Source organism: Gorilla gorilla, chromosome 1 (genome assembly GCF_029281585.2).
Source record: "Gorilla gorilla gorilla isolate KB3781 chromosome 1, NHGRI_mGorGor1-v2.1_pri, whole genome shotgun sequence".
In the NCBI taxonomy this organism is placed as follows: domain Eukaryota; kingdom Metazoa; phylum Chordata; class Mammalia; order Primates; family Hominidae; genus Gorilla; species Gorilla gorilla.
The window spans coordinates 47,106,293-47,129,440 of NC_073224.2; the positions used below are offsets into that span (position 1 = coordinate 47,106,293).

The 23,148-nt window shown below is 46.4% G+C and overlaps 1 protein-coding gene across 9 annotated transcripts in view; it reads left to right on the forward strand.

Moving 5' to 3' along the window:
- Positions 1-23,148, forward strand: part of LAMB3 (laminin subunit beta 3) — a 127,524-nt gene that overhangs the window by 71,719 nt on the left and 32,657 nt on the right. For 3 of the 9 annotated variants that reach the window (XM_063708860.1, XM_055378751.2, XM_063708861.1), the window contains 3 exons: positions 17,932-18,216; positions 19,608-19,672; positions 20,471-20,625. In XM_063708860.1, the coding sequence (XP_063564930.1) occupies positions 19,645-19,672; positions 20,471-20,625 (183 nt within the window). In that variant the 5' untranslated portion in view covers positions 17,932-18,216; positions 19,608-19,644. The other 6 variants (XM_055378727.2, XM_055378708.2, XM_063708858.1 and 3 more) reach the window with 6 other exon arrangements.

The following is a 23,148-nucleotide window of genomic DNA, read 5'->3' on the forward strand; positions in this document are numbered from 1 at the left end:
AAAATATTTGTTGAAGCCAGCCATGTACCTGACACTGTGTTAAGCATAGTTATAGGAAGCAGAATACAGGCCGGGTGTGATGGCTCACACTGTAATCCCAGCACTTTGGGAGGACAAGACGGGTGGATCAGGAGGCTAGGAGATCAAGACCATCCTGGGCAACATGATGAAACCCCGTCTCTACTAAAAATACAAAAATTAGCCGGGTGTGGTGGCACATGCCTGTAATCCCAGTTACACGGGAGGCTGAAGCAGGAGAATCGCTTGAACCCAGGAGGCAGAGGTTGCAGTGAGCCGAGATCATGCCTCTATACTCCAGCCTGGTGACAGAGCAAGACTCTGTTTCAAAAAAAAAAAAATGCAGAATACAAACTACATTTGCCCTCAAGAAGCTTATAGTGAAGTAGAGGACACAGACTGTAAACGAGTTATTGTTGTATATTGGGAAAGGCACCGTAATAGAAATTTATACCAGATGAACAAAAAGAACAGAATGAGACAGGTATTGATGCCCTTTGGGGAGGAGGTAGTCAAAGAAGGCCTAAGGGTAAATGATTCCTGAGAGGCTTGGGATGTTAAAGGATGGATGGTGTTCACCAGGTGGTTCTGGGACAGGGTGTTGTTCAGGGCATGGGGAGGCCTTGAATGAGATGGGACTGCATGTGAAAAGGGAGGATGAAAGATAAAGCATCACATGGTCCAAGAGAAGTTAGACATGTTGGTGTTAAATCATAAAGGATGGATTTCGGGAAATGGCAGAAAATGAGCAGGAAGCAGTAAGTAGGAGCCAGATAATAAGCAGTTGTATCAATTATCACTTATTCATCCCATGCCTAGGAATTGCTGACCACTCCCTTCTTCTAGAAACACATTTCTCCTTTGCTTCCACGATACCATATTCTGCTGGTTTTCCTCTTACCCTATTCTGGACAAAACTCAGGATGTTTATCTCAATTGTCCTCTTTATCTAACCTACAAATGTCAGCATTTCTCAGGACTCAGTCCTGGAGCCCCTTTTCTTATTCCACATGCTCTCTTCAGTGATTTAATTTACTGCCAGGGCTTCCATTGCTGCTTCTACACAGATGACCTACAAGTCTGAGCTCTAGACCTGTGTATCCCTCTACCTATTCTACATTCTGACTTGGATGTCTTGCAGGTATCAGAATTACTGTGTCTAAAGCCAAATTCAATATTTCTACCCCATAAACTTGTAACCATCTTTCTTAACCTAAGCTGCACCATTCACCTAGCAGCTCAGGTTTGAAGTCAAGGAGCCATCTTTTCCTCCTCGCTCTCCATCACCTCTCCAATGTGAAAAATCACCAAGACTTGTGGCTCACATCTGTAATCCCAGCACTTTGGGAGGCTGAGGCGGGTGGATCACGAGGTCAGGAGATCAAGACCATCCTGGCTAACATAGTGAAACCCCATCTCTACTAAAAATACAAAAAATTAGATGGGTTTGGTGGCGGGTACCTGTAGTCCCAGCTACTCGCGAGGCTGAGGCAGGAGAATGGCGTGAACCCGGGAGGCGGAGCTTGCAGTGAGCCTAGATTGCGCCACTGCACTCCAGCCTGGGGCGACAGAGCGAGAATCCGTCTCAAAAAAAAAAAAAAAAAAATCACCAAGACTTATCATTCTACCTCTTAAACATCTGTTAATTCAATCTGCTTTCTATCTCCTCTGCCACCCTTCTAGTCTAAGATCTCATTGCCTCCCCCAGACCATTTAGTATGGCCTCACAGCTGGTCTCTCTGCCTCGGGTTTTGGCCACTCTACTCCACTTCAAGCCAGTGTAGTCTTTTTAAAAAGTGCAGACTTGGCCATGTCACTCTTCTCTTTCAAATCCTTCAGTGGTTAGCAAAAAGTTAGTGGAATAAAAAAAAATAAAATCATTCAGTGGATCCCCACTTTGCCCTTTGGAATGCCCCAGATTCTTTGCATGGCATATAAGCCACCCACCATCCTGTCCTTGTCTGTTTTTCCAGCTTCATCCCATATCCCTCAACCCTCACTCTCTGGGTGCCAGTCACACTATTCTGTTCCTTTGCAGACTCAGGTCCTTCCCCATGTAGTTCTTTCCATGTGGAGAGAGCACTTTCTTCATCCCCTGTGGTCTGGTGAACTCTTACTCATCCTCCAAGTGTCACTGTTCTCTCATTTCCTCAGGGAAGACCTTTCCTGTCACCTAGATAAGGCCAGTTCCCCTTGCTGCATGCTCCCATGGCCACCTCACTTTCCTTTTCATAACTCTGTTGTCTGTCCCCATTTCAGGGCTGCAGTTCTATTCAGGAGCTCTCTCTGTCTTGCTCAGTGCAGTGTTCTCAGAACTAGGGCAGTGCATAGTTCCTTTGAGGTGTTTGATACATAGCGACCAATCTATCTTCGATTGAACTATATCCTATAGGCAATGAGAGACACTGATACATTTTACACAGCAAAACACTACAAGATTGGCATTTTAAGTAGATCACTGTGGCAGAGTGCAGGATGGTTAAGGAAGGGGCAAAACTAGAGGCAGCTAGTGAGATGTCGTTACAGTAATTCAGGCAGGAGACCATGAAGAACTGGGCCAAAACAGAGGTAACGGGGAGAGAAAGAGACAGACTGAGTGATAAATCAGAAAACCTGGCAGACTTGTGCTGTGGAAGAGGAGTCACCTGGGGCTTGGGAGTCACTAGGGTGACTCCCAAGTGTGGGAATGAGAAGGGGAAGAACACCTCTGGTGAGAAAAATGAGTTCCATCTTGGATTTATTGAGTTTGGGCTGTTTATGGGACATGCAGGCAAAGATGTTCATCAGGTAGTTGTATGTGAATCATGAATCAGGAGCTCTAGAGAAAGATTAGTTCTGAGGCCACTGCCCCTACTGTTGCAGCAATCCAGGCCCTCCCATCATTCCTTTCTTCTCCAGCATCATTTCCCTGGGTCGGTTGTTCTCAGCCCTGGCTCCACTTTACAATCGTCCTGGGTTATTAAAAACTACCAATGCCTGAGACTTCCCCAAGACAAATCAACTCTGAATTCCTGGAGGTGATTTTAGTGTGTAGCCAGAATCATGGACTACTTCCTAGATGACTTCCTCCAGTTCCATGGTTTGAGACTCCTTCAGTGCTCTACAGAACTTTCTGCAGCAATGGAAATGTTGCATATCTATGCTGTCCAATATGGTAGCCACTAGCTACATGAGACTCTTAAGCAGTTGAAATGTGGTGAAAACTGGTGGCCTGAATGTTTAATTTTGTTTAATTAATCTAAATTTAAATTAAATAGCCCCCTATGTGTGGTTGGTGGCTACCGTATTGGACAGGACAGCTCTATATGCTAATGAATCTGAAATTTGTTTCTCTCCTGAGCTCCAGGCTTACATATTGTCTGATTTGCATCTCTTCTTGGATATCTAATAGGGTGTCTTTAAGTTAATGCATGCCAGATGAAACTCTTGATTTTTTTTCTTCAAAACTTGTTTACCTCCTAGTCTTCCCCATCTTGGGACACAGCATCACTTTCCACCCAATTGCTAAAACCCCAAACATGGAAGCTATCTTTTATTCCTTTTTCCCCCTCTCATCTCCCTCTTCCAGTTTTTCAGCAAATTAGTTCTGAGGCCACTGCCCCTACTGTTGCAGCAATCCAGGCCCTCCCATCATTCCTTTCTTCTCCAGCATTATTTCCCTGGGTCAGTTGTTCTCAGCCCTGGCTCCACTTTACAATCGTCCTGGGTTATTAAAAACTACCAATGCCTGAGACTTCCCCAAGACAAATCAACTCTGAATTCCTGGAGGTGATTTTAGTGTGTAGCCAGAATCACTTCTCTTATCTGTCCTTTCTAAAGTGGCATTCTTCCCTTCCTGAGACCCATCTATCACACCATTCTGGTTTTCTCGTATTTCATAGAAAGCATCAAAATTTGTAATTGTCAGGTATAGTTTTTAGTTTACTAGCTTATTGTTTGTCTTCTTTATGAAGGAGGGTCCTGTCTGTCTTATTTGTTGCTATAACCTCCTCACCTAGTGCAATGCCTGATACAAAGTAAGTGATAGAACTGTTAGTTCTATCAAATTGACACCTTGAATCCATCCACCCCTTTCCATCTCTAGAAGAGCATAGGATAGTCACAGCTATTTTAGTAAAAGTTACTGCATCTTCAGTGTGTGCCTTCTGAGACCTTTCTATGTATTAACTTACTAGGCCTACAAACAGCTCTATGAGGTAGGTAAACTAATATCCCTATGTTTATAGATGAGGAAACTGAAGAACAGAAAGCTTTTGCAAAGTGCCTGGGAATCAAACGGCTAGTCAGTGGTGGGGATGGGACTCAAAACCAGATAATCTGGTTCCAGGGTCCATGTTCTTCACCATTCAACACTGTGTCCCTCTGGCTGGTTCCAAGGCCCCATGTCAATGTTTTTTTGCTCTGGTTACATGTTAGAATCACTTGAGAAACTTAAAAAAAATACCAATTCCTCAACCCCATTCCAGGTCAGTTAAATCTCCTGAAGTAGGGCCCAGGCATCAGAAAATGTTAGAATATTCCAAGGACTTTTCATACACAGCTAGAGTTGAGGAACCATTTCCTCTATGTGACCTAGCCCCTGTCTGCTGCCCCAACCCTAGATTTTACCCCTAACCTTGCTCATGCTATTTTCACCCCTTCTTCCTGCCCTTAGAAGAGGCCAAGCTCTTTGCTGCCACTGAACTTTTGCGCTTGTTCCTCCTCTGCCTAGAACACCCCTTCCTGGCATATTCTGGGGATTGAGTATGACTTTAGAGATCCTAAACCCTGGAAAGATTAAGGGTCCTCTACACTGCCCATCTAAATAAAAATAAACACAATATTACATTTTTAAAATATGTATAAGGGGGGGCCTACAGCATTCTCATTTTCCTAAGGGGTCTACTTCCATGTCTTTTTTGATGTATAAAAATAAACATTTTCAAAGGAAATTTTGGTGCTTCTACCTTACCAGTACCTTACCAGTACCTTAGCTTGTTTTGGGGAATCCAGACCTAAATCTTTTGGACTCATCCCAAATGTCACCTTCTCAGGGGGACTTCTCTTATCTGTCCTTTCTAAAGTGGCATTCTTCCCTTCCTGAGACCCATCCATCACACCATTCTGGTTTTCTCGTATTTCGTAGAAAGCATCAAAATTTGTAATTGTCAGGTATAGTTTTTAGTTTACTAGCTTATTGCTTGTCTTCTTTATGAAGGAGGGTCCTGTCTGTCTTATTTGTTGCTATAACCTCCTCACCTAGTGCAATGCCTGATACAAAGTAAGTGATAGTTCCTGAATGAATGAATGAATGTAGGCTCATGGACGGCAAGCAGCACAGAGTAGATTATAATCCCAAGGCAGATAGACTCATTTGGGTTGTTACCTTGTAAGACACTTTCTTCATGGGGTGGGAAGGGAGAAGTGAATTCATAGAAAGAGAGGACTGTTGTTGAAAGAGGGAGGGCCATGGCCTCTGCAACCTGGTGAAGTCTCAGAGCTCAGGATATGGCAGAAAGAACATGCTGTGATGTTGCATGGATTCTGGGTGTGGTGAGAGCTGATACTTACTTTTGGATAGTCATTTCCCTGTGTCTTCTCCAAACTTTCAGTAAAGTTTCTTAAACTCAACAGCTAAGTGTTTTGTTATTTGGAAAATTGAGGAAAGACCATGTGTTCATGCTCTGCTTTGGGGGCCAAGATAGGCAAGAGAGATTGGTGACAGCATAGAGAAATGGTGATAAGAAAGCTTGACGTGTTTGGGGGCAGCAACAACTAGAATGGATTTGTACATTAGCATCTAACTTTAGAATTCCCAGAATTATTGTTATTTGGATAGTAGAGGAAAGAGTGACTCTTGGATGGCTAAAGAAGTCGAGGTTATTCTGGTTGCAAAATTAATAAGTTATTTGGTAATTATGTGTTTAATGTCTGTGTCCCATGACACAGTAGACTTCCTCTGGATAATGATTGTGTGTGAGTTGTTTACTACTACGTTGCTGGGTTCCTGGCATTGGGTGGGCACTCAATAAATATTTGTTGAATGAATGAATGGTTCTGGGTGTTTTTGTGTTTCTAGGTTATAAGTCAGAAGGGTCTGCTGAAATGTGATGGGGAAAACTAGAAGAAAAGTCCAGGCCCTGAGAGTGAATACCAGACAGAAGCTGGGGGTGGAAGAGTATCAATATGCAATATGCAGACTGATTTGCCGAGGAGGATTCAGATAGGAGATTCAGACTCCCAGAACAACTAAAAGGATAACAGGCACTGTCAAAGATCTAGACAGAAAGGCCAGAAAAGCAGCAGTTGGAACACACAGAGGGACTGTTGGTGAGAGAAGCTGCCCCTCAATGCTCATGTCAGCTCCTGGGATACTCTTGATCCCCAGGCAATGGACTTAGAGAAACAAACATTCCTAGACCCCATCTGGTTGTGGGGCGGGGCTTCTCAGCGTATTGGCTTTGGTGCTCATTGGCCAAGGGCTGCAGTGGGCCAGAAACTAACAGTGGGACACATTATCATTGGCAGCACAGGGATAGACAGCAAATGTTAGATCTTTTTGATATACATGTTGCCTAATTCTTTGGGAGTGACACAGAATTCTTAAAACATGTTTAGGGGTACTTGATTCCTAAGATCCTCTGTCCATCTGTGCCCTCCTCTCCCCTAAACCCACATTTACCTCTTTCATTCTCATGGTTCTAAAAGCTGGATCTTAAAGGCTCGAGTGACTAAAATCTGTGGCCTGATCCCAGAACTATTTCAGTTTCAAATACCAAAAGTACTGCTAGTTTGGTTCTTCCCATTTGTAAGTACCAGCTAGGGTGGATAGAGTAGGAAGTTGGCATGTAACTCAAGGCTGCATAGGGTTGAAATTCTGCTGATGAGTGGATCAGTTCATCATGAATTTTCTCAGGTTCCAATTTTTAGGGGAAAAATTATTTTTTTTCTGGGTGATTTTCTTGCTAAGTTGTCCCAAGAGGGAATTATGGGGTAATATTCATGGAATCATATTCTTCAAGCACTTTTTATGGTTTTCTTTTGCCTTAAGAGTTCCTACTAAGAAATCAGTATCTGCTTATTGAGCACCTATTATGTGCAAACACTGGGCTATGAACTCAAGAATTCTCCTTGACTTCAAGGATTTTATAATCCATGTTTGGGGACAAATCACAAAATAATTAACATTGAACAAGCGTAAGTATGCAACTTTGAGATGTTTAGAAAAGAGACTGACAAAACAGAATGGAACTGTTTGCTGATGGAGTTGTATAGGTCAAGGTCCACTTGCCAGAGTTTGGGAAGAATTTACAGAGAATGCCAGAGAAGCCACTGCTGATTCAGGAATCTGATCTGAGTCTTGGATTTAGGATCTTGCCAAGTATACAGGAGGTGGAGAGGGCAGTGTAGACAGGCAGAGTTGGATGAATCAAGCCTAAGTGTGGTTGAGAGAGCAGATGACTAAATCAAAGCATGTCTGTGAAGGGGGTTGTGTGAGTTAGGGCCTAAAATGCAACTTTTTCAGCTGGACCCTGGGTACCTGGCTGAAGACTTTGGACTTTAACCTGGAGATGATGGAGAGTATGCAGGATAAAGTCCATACCAAATCCAATGCCTAGCAAATGGAGAACAAGCCAAAACTAACAAGATAAAATGTAGCAGGAAAAAGTGCAAAGGTATGTGTGCACCTGTGTGTGTGTATGCTCACATGTATCTTAAGAATGACACCAAACTCAAGAGTGAACAACCTGTTTTAACAGTATTTGGCTCGAAAAAGACAGAGTTGTTAAAGTTTCTACAAGCTCAATATGGGTTTGTGGTGTGATTTGGCTGGGAAAAGCTTCCTGCACGTCAGGCCGCAGCAGTGGAGTAGAGTCTCCTGCACAAAAGCCATACTGGCAATACTATTTTCTTCCCCAAGTCCCTGAAAGGAACTGCTATTCCCATGTGCTGTTTCCATCCAAGTTTTTCCTGGACTCGAGGCAAACTTTACTTTCTCAGATCATTGTGCATCTTCATGCAGAGTTTACTGAGCCACCTGAGGTAACACTTTTAAAACCTTGGAGAAAAAGTATTACTGTCCAAACAGAGTGATCAAGTATTCCAGTTTGCCTGGGACTGATGGGTTTTCTGGGATGTGGTACTTTCAGTGCTAAAACGATGAGAGTCCTGAGCAAACCAGAATCATCGATCACCCTGCAACAGACCAGAATCTTCTCCTTGATTTTCTCCCACTTCCAGTGGTATGTCTTTAAGAGACTGAAGAGGTGGCATACATGTCTCATAAATATTTATCCTCTGGCTGTAATTTGCAGAGGTCTCATCTATGTTTTTAAGGTTTTTCAGGAGAGCATTCTTGTCGTGTTCTAGGTTTTGCAAATATAGAATATTCACCACAGCAGCTTTTCCTACCAGTTTCCTTGAGATTGCGTTTTCTATAAATTGTCCCATATGTCCTTTCCTTTTGGTGAAAAGTAGATTCCCTCAGTCTTGGTAAGCCAAATGTAGTGGAAAGAACACAGACTTTGGAAACTTAAAAATCTTCTATTGAGGCTGGGCGCAGTAGCTCATGCCTGTAATCCCAGCATTTTGGGAGGCCGAGGTGGGCTGATCACCTGAGGTCAGGAGTTCGAGACCAGCTTGGCCAACATGGTGAAACCCATCTCTACTAAAAATACACAAATTAGCCAGGCGTAGTGTTGGGCGCTTGTAATCCCAGCTACTCAGGCAGCTGAGACAGGAGAATTGCTTGAACCAAGGAGGCGGAGGTTGCAGTGAGCCGGGATGACACCATTGCACTCCAGCCTGGGTGACAGTGCGAAACTCCGTCTCAAAAAAAAAAAAAAAATTCGCTATTGAATTCTCGTTTCACTATATACTGGTTGTGGTGGATGATGCTATGTGTTTACCATGCCCTGCTTTGTTTTCCTCTTTTGGGCACATAGGAAAATTACCTAGGACCCCTGTGAGTAGTTCCAGTCAATGAGTTGTAAGCCAGATTGATTGTGTCATTTCAGAGCTGAAGTGTGGAATAAGTGGGAGAGGTCTGCCATGCCCTATCTGACCTTGCTGCCATGATCTTTAAGGCTGTGTGTCCTGGTTGGTGCAGTTACAAGATGGCAGAAATGCCTAAGTGATGGTGTGGAACAGAGGATCCCTCTTCTCACCATTGTCTTGCATGTTTCCTTGTGTGAACCACAAATAAATTTTTGTATGTTAAGCTGCTGAGATTTTGTGTTTGATTTTTTACTGTAGCAAAGCATATCCTAAAGTATTAGCTCTGTGATCTTGTCCACGCTACTTAATGGTGAAGTTGTAAAAAGAGGAGTATAAGATCTTCCTGAAAGAGTCATCTTAAAGGACCACAGGGATTCCTAAACAAGGTATTGTGTATACATTTCTTACCATGGGGCCTGGTTCATAGGAGGAGTTGGAAAAATATTTTGCTTCCTTCTGTTCTTTCAGAAAAACACAGATATTTCTTTCTGGTGTAGTACTTAAAGGGGTAAATACAGTCTCTAATATCCAAGAAGCACACATGCCATCTCCTGATGATGGAGGGACAGGCTTCTCCCTGCACTGTTGGTTCAGTTCTCAGTCCTTCACCTGGAGTGGCCTTTGACAAAGGGGCCCTTACCCAGAGGATGCCACCATGATGTCACGGCATCTGAAACCCAGGGCACCTGTGCTCATTTCTAACCATTATATTTTGGAAGATTACTAACAGATGGGGGACTTTCTAGAGGAAGATGACCAGGTTAGGAAAAAATCTGGCAGTCATGGAACTGGATAAACAACGTACTGCGAGTGAGGTTGCCAGATATAGCAAATAAAAAGACAGAAATCTCAGTAAAATTTCTGATAAACAATACGTATTTTAGTATAAGTATTCCCTATGCAATATTTGGAACCTACTTACACCAACAAAGTATTCCGAGATCCAGTTTTAACTGGGATTCTTTTATTTGGCAATCCTAGCTACAAGGAGTCATGGTCTTTTGTTGGAAACAGTACACAAATATGACATAGAGACATAACATCACAATCTTGGGCATACATACACATTTACACTTGAACAACATGAGCTGCTGGGCGTACAGAGTTCTGAGTGAGCAATGGGAAAAATCAAAATCATTATCCTGGGAGATATCCATGGGAGAAGCAAATTTGGACGAGAGTAGTAATTTTAGTTATCCTTACTTCTTTCTCCCAAAATGTAGATACATGAGAATTGACTCTAGTTCTTTCTTTTTGGCTTGTCCTCATACATACAAGCAGTTAGGAAGCAGGAAAATAAGGTGCTGGTAGTTACTCATGTGTTCAGTCCTCCCTCCCTTCCTGTCTTCTTTCCTTCCTCCCACAACATTTATTGAGGAACTGTGCTAAGTGCTCTCTTGGCGTAACAAATCCTGCCTCAAGAAGCAATACTTCTTAAAAATGGAAAACCCTATCTTACAAAATCTGCAGTGATGCAGAAAACGTACACAGCATACTCTCAGGCAGTCAGTGGGTTTAGTGAAAGGGCATTCAGGTCAAGGAGGGAGCAGAGAGAGGAATGACTAATCAAAGATCACTTGTAGTGAACAAGATTTACTCTTCTCATCCTAAATCTTTTTACCTTACTGTCACTGATTATTCTAGTAAAATATGCTCATTGTGGAAGAAGAGAGCACACAGAGAAATAGAAAGGGAGGAGAAATGTTAACATTATATTTATTTTCTGAGTACTTTCTTTAGAGTGAAGTAGATTTTGGGGTAAATTATTTTCCTTTTTTCTGCCAGCTAGTAGTACCTCCTAAACATTTTCCAAAGTTATAAAAATCTTTTTATGATATTTAGATCAGAAGGGGGCAATTTTGAATTCTGTTTGAAAGGGAAAGAGTTAAATTGAGTAAAGAGTCATCACCTTTGTCTGATAGGTGAAGGCAGGGGCCCCGGGAGAAGAAGTGCCTTTTCTCTACTGCCATCAGTCTTCCTGGCGATTATCCTGAGTTCAGTTGCAAACCTGCTGTCCAGACTAGCTTTGACTCCTTTTTTTTTCTTTCTTTCTTTTTTTTTTTTTGAGATGGAGTCTCGCTCTGTTGCCCAGGCTGGAGTGCAGTGGCGCAATCTTGGCTCACTGCAAGCTCCGCCTCGCAGATTCACGCCATTCTCCTGCCTCAGCCTCCCGAGTAGCTGGGACTATAGGTGCCCACCACCATGCCCGGCTAATTTTTTGTATTTTTAGTAGAGACGGGGTTTCATCGTGTTAGCCAGGATGGTCTCGATCTCCTGATCTTGTGATCTGTCCGCCTCGGCCTCCCAAAGTGCTGGGATTACAGGCATGAGCCACGGCGCCCGGCCTTCTTTCTTTTTTTAAATCAGATGTTGGACTCTGGTTTTACTAACTCTTGAAGGCCATAAAACAATAAGTCCATTAGCTGATACTTGCCCCTCTGTCCTCTGTCCTCTGTGTTTGTAAACACTCCCTCCCCTCACACCCTTTGTCTTTCCCTATCCAGCAAGGCTGGAAGCATCCTCCTACTAAGTCAGCTTAGCTCTGACTGGTCCCCCTGGGGGTCTTCTCTTTCTTTCTGGTCCAGGTCATGGCTACTGGGGAGTTTACAGCTCCTAAGGAATAGGGTGGAATGCGCAAAGCACAGATGCTCAGCTTGGGGCCTGGGGCTTCCCTGGAGGAGGAGAAGAGGAGTGGCCCAAACCTGCTCATTGCCCAGTGAGTGACTTATGAGCCATCTGGATGGGAGTGTTAGTTGCTTTGTGTTAGCAGCTGCAAAGACTGCTGATCATAGCCCCCAATACCTGTGTGTGAGGCACACATGGGGTCAGATACCCTCTGTAGAGCATGGCCCTAGCCAGGCACTTTGCTGACAATTATGCATGTTTCTTTTAATCTTCACAGTATCCATGAGGTAGATTTGTCATTATTCCCATTTCAGGAATGGGACTATCGGAGATTAAACGAGCTGTCCAAAGTCACACAGATAGTGAGTGCAGAACCAGGACTTGAGCCTTCATCTCTCAAGTCTAGGCTTTTAACAACTGTCCTGCACCACCCTACCCTGAGGGCACAGCATCTTATAGCTGGAGGGGGCTTCAGTGTTTCCCAACCCTGGCTGCACATTAGAATCACCTAGGGAGCTTGAAAAACATATGTCTCTGCCCGTCTGCCAGTGAATAATTCTCTGGGTGAGGCCTGGTCTTGGTATGTGATATATTATGTTCTCCAAGTAATTCTGAGGGGCAGCCTGAGTAAGAACCATTAGAATCCAATACCTTTAATTATAAATAATGAAACAGAGGTTCAGAGAGGATTTTGCCCAAGTTTACAATTCTATTGAGTAGCAGAGCAGAGCTACGGTCAAGTCCATACACATACCCCGGTGTAGCCACAGGCGCTGTGGGCAGGTGCTGATTAAAAGCCCTTAGGTGGTGTTGATTCCAGACAAGAAGCCAGACGCACCCATTCTCTCTTCCCCATCAAACCACAAGGTGCTTATTTCTCCATACTCAGCCATCAAATGCCAATTTAAACTAATGCCAATTTAAACTAAGTGTTAGGACACTTAGTTTGTCTGTCTAGTAGCCCTTTCAGGGATCATATTTAGAATTTGAAAGTCCTGTGGGGCAGCCCTGTGAGAGCTTCAAGAGCAGATTTCAGGACACAAAAGCCCCAGCTCGCTCTCAGCCATTGCTTTCCCTCCTTCTTCCCCAGAAGCTCCCGACCTGTCAGACCCACCATGCCACGTGGCTAGGTGCCCCTTCAGACAGGTGTATGTCTCTCTCCTCTCATGAAGGCTGGACCATGGCCACATGGCCAACTACACATGGCAAATGTTATCCAAAGGTCATAGAGGTTGGACTTAGATCCCAATAACCTAATCCCCAGAGGTCAATGACCAAATAGAATCACAGAATAGAGACAGAGGTGACCAGGGTTAGAGGAGGGGGCATGGCGATGGGCCAGCCTGTCTGCCAGAGGAATGTCGGGAACTATGGGAGGGGATGGAGGTGGTAAGAATGAAAAGACTCTTCTGTCTTCTCTGGGAGCCAGCCAGCCATGGGCTAGCATATGGCTCCACCAGGCTGTAGGCTGTACTGGGCTGTACCCCTCAGGAGGGCTGGGCCATTTGGAGGGCACACTGGGAGACAGAGCAGAAGGAGCTGCAGCCTGTGAGGTGGCCCAGGCTCTTGACCTCAGGGCAGGGGATCTCCTTCCTTTGGCAAAGGGGAAGTTGTGTCATCCTCTCGTCACGTCCTCTGCTTCACCTTGTCAGCTCACCAGAATGTTGTGGTCACCTTCTGTCCACGCCTCCTGGCGTGCTCCTGTCCTTAGTCAGAGCCACCCCTGTTGGTATGAAGGAAGAAACCCTGCTGGTATGTGCTGGAGCCTCTGAGATGGAAGAACTGGAGGCCAGCGCCTTCTCCATCTGTGCCCATATGAGAGAGGTTGTCAATAAGGAAAACAAATAAGGAGGCAGCACCTGGTGGGGTTTGTTCTAGATGTCTCTACAGCATCAGTGTCACTCCTGGAACCCCTAGACAGTATCGGTGCTCCTAGGTTTGGAACAAGGGCACAAAGAGGAGGTTTTTTTTTTTTTGTTGTTGTTGTTGTTTTAAGACAGGGTCTCACTCTGTTGCCCAGGCAGGAGTGCAGTGGCCCAATCTCGGCTCACTGCAACCTCCATCTCCTGGGTTCAAGCGATTCTCCTGCCTCAGCCTCCTGAGTAGCTGGGATTATAGGCACCCACAACCATGCCCAGCTAATTTTCGTATTTTTAGTAGAGACGGGGTTACACCATGTTGGCCAGGCTGGTTTCGAACTCCTGACCTCAAGTTATCCAACCACCTTGGCCTCCCAAAGTGCTGGGATTACAGGCGTGAGCTACGGCACCTGGCCAACAAAGAGGAGTTTTTAGACATTGGGAGACATGAGGTCCAGAGTCTGGTGGACTCTGGCCAAGGATTAGCCAGGGTGCACTCTGGGAGTTCAGGCGATATGGCCCATCTTTGGCCCTGTGTAATGGTTAAGAATATGCGTGCTGGAGCAAATGGCATGGGCTCAAATCCCCAGTTACTAGCCAAGGCCAAGTTATCGAAAATGTGCCTCATTTTCTTTGTCTGCAAGATAAAGATAATTGTCTATCCCCACAGAGTTATGGTTGGTATTAAGTGAGTGGATACATGCAAAGGGCTCAGAACAGTGCCTGGGCACAGCAAGCACTCAGCAGATATCAGCTGTAGTGATTTTAGGCCGATTGCCTGATTGCTCCCAGCCCTCGGGCTCAAGCTGCATGCACAGTTGTCCACTGGGTGAACATTCAGGTTGGATAGGTGAGGGTGGGGAGAGGAGAAGGGCTATGGAAGAGTCACTCATGACAGGCGACTTCTGTCCTGCTTAGCCTCCCCTCTCCTGAGGCTGGGCTCCTATCTGTGCCTCCGTAACACACCAGGCCCACTTTCTCTCCCTGGTTCCTGGGGAGGCACAGAGAAGAGTGTGACCAGTTGTCTGGACAGCTGAGCAGTTGTGTTGTAGTGCAGGGCAACGCCAGCTTTAGTCACATGGCAAATCCCCAGGGCCGTTCCTGGAGTCCACCCTGTCCCACAGACAAGGACTCAGCCATGATTCACTGTACTCAGGTGTGGCCTGAGCTTGAGTCACCTGGTGCCCCTTCCTCCAACACCTGAGAGTCACAGCCTGGACCAGGTTCTCCTATGCCCCCTGAACCTCTTCTCTCTCCTTTTCTTCCTCCTTTTCTCCTTCCTTTGTTCCCTATCCCTTGATCTCTGATTGATCAGATCTTGGCTGATCTCCCTTGCAACTTGGACGGTTTGAGCCTGACAGATGGATAATAGACACAGTAGCTTATAATGCCACCCCCACACCCTGTCAGAGACATTGCCAGGAATGACTGAGAAGCAGGCAAAGAAGGAGACTGCCTCTGTCAATATGGTGACATTTCTGTAATTGGAGATAGGTGCCTCAAAAAAGACCTCCGCACTCGGGCTGATACAGGAATTTCCACTATTAGTAATCCATCCCAGTGCCCAAAGCCTGGATTGTCCCCTCTGAGAATGCAACTACACATAAACGGCACAGGGGATGCATTGAACTGTATCAATTGTTTGTACTTTAGTGTGGATCCATTCATTCCACAAGTATTGAGCACCTACTATGTGCCAGGCACTTGGAAAACAGTAGTGAATAAGATAGAAATCTCTGCCTTCTTGGATATTACATTCTAGTTGGGAAGAGACAGAAAATAAACATAAGCAGATAAATTATATAGTTGGTTAGAAGCTGGTACATGATGCCCCCCTACCAAATAAGTAAATAAATAACTCACCAAAATATAGGGTAGGTGGGTTTAGGAGTGCTAGGATGGGGGACAGGGATGGGGCAGGGAAGTTGGCTGTAATTTTAATAGTGTGTTTAGGATAGGCCTCATTGAGAAGTTAGGATCTGAACAAAGACTTTGAAAGAGGTCAGAGAGTTAGCTTTGTAGATATCCAGGGGCAAGACCGTTCCAGGCAGCAGAAGCAGCTGGAGCCAAAGCCCTAAGCCTGAGCTAAGACAGGGATAGAGGCCATTGTAGTAGAGGTGAAGAGTAATGGGAGGAAGGTGGTGTAGGGTCCCCTAGACTCTGAAAAAGCTCTGGCCTTGGCCCTGAGTCGGATAGGGGCATGTGAAGATTCTGAGCTCGGGGTGCATAACCTGCTGTGTTGGGACTTGACTGTATATCAGTGAGGAGGCTGTTGCAGACGTCCCAGGAAAAGAGGCTCAGGCCAGGAGGGAAGAAGTAGATTCTGATTATTATTGGAAGGCAGAGCTGACCGAATTTGCTGATGGAGTGATGAGGTTTGAGAGATACTGAAGTCTGGGATGACTTCACTAGCCACTTTCCTGAGCACACATTCTAATAAGTCAAGGCTCTAGGGCAGATAAGTGCTCTGTTGTAGGAGGATGGGCGCAGGGAGAGAGGAAAGGTGTGCACACAGGGGAGGCCGAGGGGCTCCAACCACAGTACCACACCCCTTTAATCTTAGCTGGACCCTGATCTGGCCTCAGGCTCTATTTTAGGCTACTTGACTGAACAAATTGGGTTCTGAAGTTCCAGAGCTTGTGCCTGGAGCCCTGGAGTTCTTGGGGGACTGGATCCCCACTTGGAAATGATCAGCGTCCCTCAGGAGTGAGGCTGGCTGGGCTGCTTTTGGGGGTCTGCATAAACAGCTTCCTGGACTTTGCCGGGAGTGTAGGGGAGAGCCAAGCACAGCAATTGGCATGTCCCTCCTGCGAAGCCAAACCACTCCAGGACCTGCCCAAGCCTGTGAAGTCTGAGACACCGAATGTGTATTTACCTGGGCTCATGGCCTCAGATAAAGGGAGGAGGAGGAGGATTTAAGGGGCCCCAGCTACTCATGGTGAGGCCCACCGCACACCTGCCCTGCCTTTTCTCCTCTGAGGATCTGGGATTGCAACACCTGCTCTCTTCTGCTGAGTTAATTATTAATGAGTTCTTTGTCACATCCTCTGGTGTTGGGCAGAGGGCGAAAGTTTCCTGAGCGCTCTGAGTTCAGGGAGTTGGGGAAGTGGAGAGAAAGAGACCACCAGGTGGGAGAACTGAAAACACAGGTGTGTCAGTGTCAGAGCTGACCTTTCTCGGTGGGGGACTTGAGGGAGGTCTCTCTGTGTTGAAGGGACACTGCTTCTACTAACCCTTACTTGCTGAGTTGAGCTAGATTTCACTGGAATGCTTACAGGGGGCAAGACTCTAACATTTATTGGAATATCAATTATGCATCAACTTACATCAACAACTTACTGCCCACTTGCTAATTACACTATTTCTTCTGCCTACCTGAACTTATGCTTAATTAGAATCTGAGGGTTAGAAATGCCCAATTTAATCCACAAAATTCTACATTTCCCCCTTAAGGGTCTTCAAGCCAATTTCTTGGACATAACCCTCCAATGGTGGAGAACTTTCTGTTTAGGAGACACTGACGAAGTGGAATAGTAGTTAAGAAGCTCCTTTAAATAGTAGCTTTGAGGTCCTAGCATTCCAAAACGGTGCCAGTGCAGGCTCTCCAGGGCCAAGATATGGACTGGCTGACCCTCCAGGTTTCCCTAAAAGCTCTCCGACCCTAACCTGGGGGAAAGAGTGTCCTGTGAGACCAGCCTCTCAATTTGGACCTGCCACTTCCATTTACAGTGGCTGGAAGCCCAGGAGCCCTGAGCAAGGAGCCCACAAAAGAAGCTGTGTTCTCAGGCCTGGCAGGAGGCCAGGGAAAGTCTGTTTTGACTTTGTCAGTCAAGCTATGCTTCAGCCTTTCCTTCCACCACTTGTGGTCAGGTCTGTTTTCTGGCCCTCCAGGCGGGCATTCCTGCCTAGGGAGGGAGGGGCTAGGAGACTAATCCTCCCCACAGGTGGGAGGAGTGACTCACAGGCAGCTACCTGTCCCAGGGCTCCCTGCCAACCCTGTGGAGGGAGCTGGAGGCGAGCCATTTAGTTACTCTGCTCATTTCTCTTAAGCTTTCCTTGGATGAGTTGAGCTTTGAATCCTTCCTGATGAACCTTGCCTTTTAAGGATCCTCCAAATGCCCCAAGAAGCTGGGATTTTTCTTTTTTTTTTTTTCACTGGGGAGGGGAATGGTGCTTTCCAGGGTCCTGGATGTTTGAGTCTTCTCACCTTCCAGCCCAGTGATATGTCTGGGGCTTTAACTCTCTATATAAGCCCTAATCTTTGTGTTCTCTGCCTGATCTTCTGTCTGGGGTGGTCCAGGTCACAAGAAGAAGCTGACCCCTGCTGGCTTTGGGAAAATGCTGAGTTCATTGCCTGGCACAAATGCAAGGGCCCTTCCCCACCCTATGAATTCTGGTCTCTGATGATCACTTACATGTGCCTTGTGCTTTCTGTTTGTGGTGCCCCTTGCAGCCGCCACAGGCAGGTGGGCATTGTGGAGCTCACTACAAGAACTCTGGGACCGACCGACCAACCCACTTGCCCAGTCCCGTCCTGGGAGGTGGGGGTGCAGTGACGACAGATGGGTGTGACGGCTGCCAGATTCCTGAGACCCGCCCTGCGGTGGGGCTACACCCAGCCAGGGAGTCTCCAGAGGTGAGGCTGTTGTTTAAAAACCTGGAGCCGGGAGGGGAGACCCCCACATTCAAGAGGAGCTTTCAGGCGATCTGGAGAAAGAACGGCAGAACACACAGCAAGGTATGTTACCTGTCTTTACCTGCCTGGTGCGGGCCGGATGCGGGAGGAGGACTGTATCTCTGGATGCCTGGGGCCTGGTTGCAGGGCCTGATTTATTCCTCTTCCTGGGAGCTCACTCGGGTGAGCTAGGTTAAAATGTCTGCTACAGTTTTGATTTCTTTTTCACATTTGATAAGCACCTCAGTGGCTTAGAAGAAAGCAGGTTCAGATCCGGGGTTGAGCACAAAAGAGAAGTGAGAAGGGTGGGCTGGCCTGGCTCAGAATGCCTACTTGCAGGGGAATTTTCAGTCAGGGGTGGGAAAGCTGAGAAAGCACTGGATGAAAGTCAGAAGATGGGTCTCTCTTAGGCCATCGTTAGCTGTGGGACCCCAGGCCACATGTTCTCTCCCTGGGCCCATGACTGTTTTAGGAGAGGGATTGGAAGGAATGATTTTGAAGCATTAGGATCTATAATTTAAAGATGCCAGAAATGTCCTCAGTTCCCCCCTCCCCCCGCCCCTGCCTTGCCAAGCCCCCAGCCCTCCACCCCAGCCAAAAGAGTTTGTGGCTGTCATTGGAACAGAGTGAACATCCAATTCAAGGCAGAGGGGTCACTGCATGAGCAAGGGTGGGGCATGTTTCCACAAGGCAGGCCTGCCTCTGAGACCCCACGGTGGCTTTCGAGCATCCTTCCCCAGCCTCCTTCAGAATCCCTGCTTTGTGGCCTCCCAGCCCCACCCCTCTTTTCGAGCCCCAGCCCATCATTGAAGACATTTTGGGTTGCTTCCCTTTCAGATGAAATCCTCACTCACTTGTTAAAGACAGCCATACATCTCTCCCTGTTGCATCCCAGAATTGTGGGCACAGAGCCTCAAACTCAAAGTGGCCCTGAATGGTATTGGAGGCCATGCCCATGACAGGAGAAGGTTTGCCTCCAGGCTGTCAGCCACTCTGACTCATCCACTTTGGGCGGGGCTGGGTTGAGGCTGCTGGTCTAGGCCCTGAGAAAAGCCAGCCCTCTCTCTTGGGGCAGGAACTAGGTCTTGGCCCTTTCTACAGCTTTTCTCCTGCAAAGGGTCCAGCCTTTTCCTGCTCCCCGCGTTGTCCTTATGGCTGTGTGGGGTAGGGCAGGGTCCACACTCCTTCCCATCCATTTTAGAGGAGGAAGCTGGAGTCTGGGAAGGGATGGGATTTTCCCAGGGCACCCTGTGAGTCACATGCCACTTGAGACAAGAGTCTAGAGCTCCAGCATTTTCCAAGCTACAAATGTATCTGCTGCTCCAAGTGTCCTAGATCAGGACCCTAGGTAAAGACTTCTGAAAAAAACTTGAGTCTAGAAACAGAAAAGAAAAAGGGCTAGTGTGCTCTAGGGGTTTGCACTGTTGTACCCAGTTTGCTTTGCTGTGTCCTAGGGAAGGTCCTTTCTGGGGATCACCCCATTGGCTGAAGATGAGACCATTCTTCCTCTTGTGTTTTGGTAAGTACCCCTTCCCATCCTTCTAGGCCCTGTTATATGGCAGGGAGGCAACAGCCACAGGGAGAAGGAGAGTTTACCAAAGTGTGGGCATCACCTGTCACCTGTAGTCCCTTCAGTTGGGAATACTTGTCTACTGGGGACACCTGTGAGATTTCCCCATTCCTTTGGGCCTTTGGGGAAGAAGTTTCTCTGCCACTCTGGAAAGGCTCCCAAATGTCTTCTTATTCTCAGCCGAGGGTGATTTGTTGTTTCCTGAGTGCTCTCCACAGTTTCCCATCCTTTCTCAAGCTGGTTCCAGAGCCACTGTGGCTTAAGTTCCTGTTTTCCAGTGAATTGTAGCTGGGCACTCACAAAGTATGTCTGGGGCAGCTTTGAAGATAAAGGAGCAGAATAAATGCAGGCCTTTCTTAATGTTCTGCCAATGGCTCAGCAGTCAGCCCTCCTCTGGGCTGCTGACAGAGGCCACAATGCAGGTGGAAAGAGCTGCGGACCTTGTCATGATGGCCGAGTCTATGTCTCCAGTCTGGTTCTAAAAGCCATATTTTAGGGTCATCTATGGTTTTTGGTTGCCAGTGTTTCTCCTCTTCTCCTTTTCAAGTTTTGAGTTCTGGAATGTGAAATCAACTTTCAGAATATAATAGTATCAATACTGCAATTATTACTGCCAGCAGCAAGTGGAAGCTTGAGTGAGGGAGAGGATATAATCTTGCTAGTGTCAGCTTCCCTGAAAGATACTGGGGTGGCCAGCGAAGTCCCTCTCTTTCTGGACTGCGCCATCACACATCCCTGTGATTTCAGCCCTGCCTGGCCTCCTGCATGCCCAACAAGCCTGCTCCCGTGGGGCCTGCTATCCACCTGTTGGGGACCTGCTTGTTGGGAGGACCCGGTTTCTCCGAGCTTCATCTACCTGTGGACTGACCAAGCCTGAGACCTACTGCACCCAGTATGGCGAGGTAGGCCCTACTTCCCAGGACTGGAGGAAGGCGGGATGGGAGGGGTGTGTGAGCTGCCATTTGTCCACTGAATACTTAGAATGTACTTGGTGTAGGCCAAGCCCTGTGTACTACACGGACTGGGGAGTGCAGTAAAAGTATAAGGCCAGATCCTTGCCTCTAAGGAATTTACCTGTTGGTTGGGCAAGAGGAAATGTACTCAGAATTAACTAAATAGCTCATTTCTCTCTTATCTCTCTGAGATGACACGGAGTCTTTTCTCAGTCCTTGGGCATGGGCAGGATAGTCTTTCAAGTCTTGGGAATAGGCAAATAGGCCAAACACTGGCTCTTTACGTGTATGGAGCCTCATGTGTTATTTGTTGCTGGGATGTGTGGGCCGAACTGTGTTCTTGCCATGGCAGGAACTGAGCTGTGCCATGGTCAGTGAGATAGATGAGGAAGTGACTTGAGCCTATCCAGCAGGGTCAGAGGCTCAGATGTAAGTTGGATCAAATCCAGAAACATGATGCTTTGAGCTATGACTAACATTGCCTGTTAGTCATGGCTTTTACAAACTTTTCTTCTAATTTGTCTCTGGGTCTTTTTTTGTAGGAACTTTGGTTTTCTTTTTGTTTGCCCTCAACAGGGGGGAATCTTTCTTTACCAAAGTTGAAATCACTCAGTGTTTTCTTGTCTACCAGCTGCCTCATTTAGCCATTTTGCTTGAACAAGGGAATGGATGAGGGAGTGATTTGTCCCGAGTTGCTGTAGCCTTTTGGGGAAAGAGACCAGGGTTATCTGTTCCCTTTCCAGGCTGCCCTTGTCTTCTGGGCTGTGGAAGGTGGTATCTGATATGGCCTCTGGGCCTCACTGCCCTTCTAGTCCCTGTGTTCTCTTGGCTATTTTAGCACAGATGGTATAGGGAAATGACTGGAGTTGCTGAGCAGAGATGGCTGTGGTTTTTGCATCTCACCCACTTGGATGCAGGGAAGCCCATTTGACAGGGTTGGGTAAGATGGCCAGCCCTAGCCAGGACTCCCTGTGGGTCTAGATTACTCCATGAGCATCAGGGGACCTGGCAGTATTGAGTATTGAATTTTTTAAAAAATAAAAATTAAAAAAATTTTTTTTTTTAGGCAACAGAGTGATTTTGGCTGTTCCCTCCACCCATAACCTCCAAATCATGAGCCCATATCTGAAAATTTCAGGGAGACCTCTGCCGATTTCCTTTCTCAGGCTGACTTGCATTTTGGGAGGAGATGCAAGGAGAGGTCAGAGACCCCTATGTTGGGATGTACCCTTGATCCCAGTCCTGTCTGAAAAGTCTCTCCTCCTCCAGGCCTGGGGCTTTTGGCTTAACACTGGCCTGCCCTCTGCCTCTCTGATGCCCCAGGAAGCCAGCTGTCTTCTCTGCTCCTAAGTAGCCCCTTGAGAGCAAAACAGGGTGCTTATAAAACAGAGTCTAGACTTTGCAACCCTGGGGATGGATAAATCTCAGCTATTTTTCTGCTGTGAAAGCTGAGAAGCACTGGCTGTTTCTTCTTTTTTTTCTAAGGGGGAATAAATTTATCTAGCCTTTTGGAAAGAATAGAGGATAGCAGGGAGTATCTTTCATGTAGTGTGTAGTTTCAGGTCTGCCACTGACTTGAGGTGTGACCTTGAGCAAGAGATTACCCCTGTGTAAGCCTCACTGTCCTTTTCTGTAAGTGAGTATTAGATGAGATGGTCTTTAGGGTCCCTCCTTTTCCCTAACATTCTTTGGCGATGAGCCGACTGCTGACAATCAGCATCTCTCCCCCATCTTCCACCTCTCTGTCTTGTTTCATTTCTCTTTCCCTCACTACTACATGCCTACCCTTTGCAGAAGCCATGGGTTCCAGCAATGAAGATAGATACTAATGGCATAGAGACTCGCTTTTCGTTCTCTGGACAGATGTACCCTGAACCCTCTCTGGGTGCTCTGTGGCTGCGTGATAAGAACTAGAAATTCAGGTTTTAATTCTGCTGAGTTCTAATTTCAGTTTTTGTTTATTTTGTTATTAAATGATACTAATGGCAATTATAATTCATTAAGCATATCATATGTGTCTTTGGCATCATATTAAGAGTTTTATATAAATTATCTCAAATAATTCTTATAACACCCATGAAGTGGCTCTCGTTTTCCCTGTGAGCTATTGGGAGGGTTTGGTTGTGTGCTGGGATCTTAGACTTCCGAGAGAAAGACATCGTGTATTGAGTTTTCTGAGTAGTTAGAGATAGGGGGTGTACTGGACAGCCACAGCCAGGAATGAGGCTGGCCGAATGCAATGCTGTATTCCTACTGCCTCTCCCTTCACGCTTCCCTATCACCCCTCTCTACTAGTTCCCACTCCCACAGACACACTTCCCTGAAGCCAAGGCCTCTGGCTAGTGCCTCTGTTCTATCTCCATGCAGGGATGACATAGCGAGCCCTGAGCCCAGGACCAGATCATTCTTCTGTGCCACATCCTACTGATGTGCCATGAATGCAAGGACAATGGGGTGGAGATTTATGACCCC